The sequence below is a fragment of the Echeneis naucrates genome, chromosome 3 (genome assembly GCF_900963305.1).
Source record: "Echeneis naucrates chromosome 3, fEcheNa1.1, whole genome shotgun sequence".
Taxonomy (NCBI): Eukaryota; Metazoa; Chordata; class Actinopteri; order Carangiformes; family Echeneidae; genus Echeneis; species Echeneis naucrates.
In genome coordinates, this window is record NC_042513.1 from 12764973 (window position 1) to 12767469 (window position 2497).

The 2497-nt window shown below is 45.4% G+C and overlaps 1 protein-coding gene across 1 annotated transcript; it reads left to right on the plus strand.

Annotated features, from left to right (window-relative positions):
- Nucleotides 1-830: 830 nt before the first annotated feature.
- chst1 (carbohydrate (keratan sulfate Gal-6) sulfotransferase 1) lies at nt 831-2117 on the plus strand. The gene has a single exon (XM_029498893.1). It carries the CDS (start codon nt 831-833, stop codon nt 2115-2117), a length of 1287 nt encoding a protein of 428 aa, XP_029354753.1.
- The last annotated feature ends 380 nt before the right edge of the window (nt 2118-2497 follow it).

Genomic DNA, 2497 nt, shown 5'->3' on the forward strand with positions numbered 1-2497 from the left:
TGCAGCGTAGTGTAGTTGGTAAAGTATCCTCTGCTCCGAACTCTTGATGCATTTTAATTGAAACCTCTCAACTTATAAATTAAAATCGGGGGCCAAATCTAAAAAAGAAACAACAAAAAAAAAACAAAAAAAAAAACCTTGCTACAAACATTTTTGTGTCTTGCTATTTTAAGGCACTGTTTCTGCTTCACTCCACTGTGGTCTGGGCTCCCAGACTGCTGTACACGTTTTTTTGGCAGTCAGTTTCAGCTGATTGGAAAGCAACCAAAAGTTCGAGGCGGAAAATGCTTTTCTTAATCTATTTTCATTTTGCAACAAACCAGACTTTAGCACCGGAAGGAGGAACGGAAGATAAATGGGATAATTAAGTTACTTGATTCTGTCTCATGGCTACAGTAACCTTTTAAGGGGCGCTCGTCTCCTTTCTTATTCCAATATACAGTTAATCTTCAATCCTGCCATTACCAAGGACCAAAGGGAATACAAAATTTACCCTCTTGGCTGCTATCGTTAATAAAATATTGCCTGCATAGAGCCCATTCGAATAATGACTCACCTTCCACACAATCTGGGGCCATTTGTCCCACTGTTAAATTGGTATATTCAAAAGGCAATGTTGTATAACCACATTGTCTTGCAATGTTGTCGTGACGCCCTTTGCCTCACTGTGGTGCCTAAGTCATTTTAACTGAACAACCTGTATGAATATTCGCAGAGCTGAGCTGAAAAGACAAAGGGAGTAATTCCTGTGAATAAAAAGAGAAAAAAAATTCTTTGTTCACAGGGAGGACCTGGCATGGACCGCTGTGTCTAAATGAAGTGGCTCAGCCATGCAATGTTCCTGGAAGGCAGTGATTCTGCTGGCCTTGGCCTCCATTGCCATCCAGTACACGGCCATCCGGACACTCACCTCCAAGCCTTTCCAGCTGTGCCCGTTGCCCAGCCCCCAGAACTGTGGCCTGGGAGGCCAAGAGACAGATCCTCCCTTTGAGCGGGGTGCAGCGGGAGGTGGAGGCTGCGATGACTACCCTTACTTTTCCATCAACGCCACCCGTAAAACACACATCCTGGTCCTGGCCACCACCCGCAGCGGCTCTTCCTTTGTCGGCCAGCTGCTCAACCAGCACCAGGATGTATTCTACCTATTCGAGCCTCTTTATCATGTTCAGACCACGCTGATCCCGCGCTTGTCCCACAGCCGAAACGCTGCGGACCGGCGCGTGATGCTGGGTGCCAGTCGAGACCTCCTGCGCAGCCTATACGGTTGTGACCTCTATTTCCTGGAGAGCTACATCAAACCAGCGCCCGCAAACCACACCACAGATAAACTGTTCCGCCGTGGTGCCAGTCGAGCGTTGTGCCAGCAACCTGTATGCGATGCATTTGGTCCTGCTGATGTTAACGTGGAGGAAGGGGACTGTGTAAAGAAATGTGCGTCTCTGAACATGACCTTAGCTACGGAGGCATGCAGGGAAAAGCGGCACGTGGCAATAAAAATAGTCCGCGTGCCAGAAATCGGAGATCTGCGCGCCTTGGTGGAGGACCCACGGCTGAACATTAAAGTGATTCAACTTGTCAGAGATCCACGTGGAATCCTGTCGTCACGGATTGAGACCTTCAGAGATACCTACCGTCTGTGGCGTATTTGGAGGGCAACAGGGAGACGGCCCTATAATCTAGACTTGAGTCAGCTTACAGTTGTCTGCGAAGACTTTCTCAGTTCCGTTTCAACCGGTCTCAGTCATCCATACTGGCTGAAAGGGAAATACATGCTAGTACGCTATGAGGATTTGGCTCGAAATCCGCTTCAAAAGACAAAGGAGATCTATGACTATCTAGGGCTGCCTATGGATAAAAATGTGGAAGACTGGATACACGCGAACACTCGGGGCAGCAACGAGCCCTCAGCAAAACACAAGTTTGGTACAGTGAGGGATTCAGCAGCCAATGCGGAGAGCTGGCGCTTGAAACTGTCTTATGACATGGTAGAATACACACAGAGTGTATGTCAAAAAGTACTTCACCAGCTTGGATACAAGGCTGTGAAATCAGTAGAGGAACTGAAAAATATGTCACTCTCACTGGTACAGGACAAAACTTTTGTACCTTTTTTGTAACAAAGATAGTTCTCTATTGACTATTTTTGATATATTTATAATTGTTGCCTTATGATTTCCTGAGTTTATTTTTTTGTTCCCGTAATTTTGTTTCTTCGAATTTGCACTAAACTTCAAAGATGTTGAATGCACAGAGGGAACTATGGATTATTCCCCGACGTTAGGGAAGAGCACACTTAAAACACAAAGTAATGAAACAAGCTAGTTTACAAATGTCTCATCATTCAGTTTTTCCATCCATAGAACTAAGGCAAGATGCTGTCTGCATTAGTCTCCTGGATGCAAGCTGTTGTTTCAACAAAGTGAAATGTTGCCCTTCAAAAAGATGGGAATGGGAGTTGGAAGGTTTTTTGTTTTTTTTTTTGGGTTTTGGTTTGTTT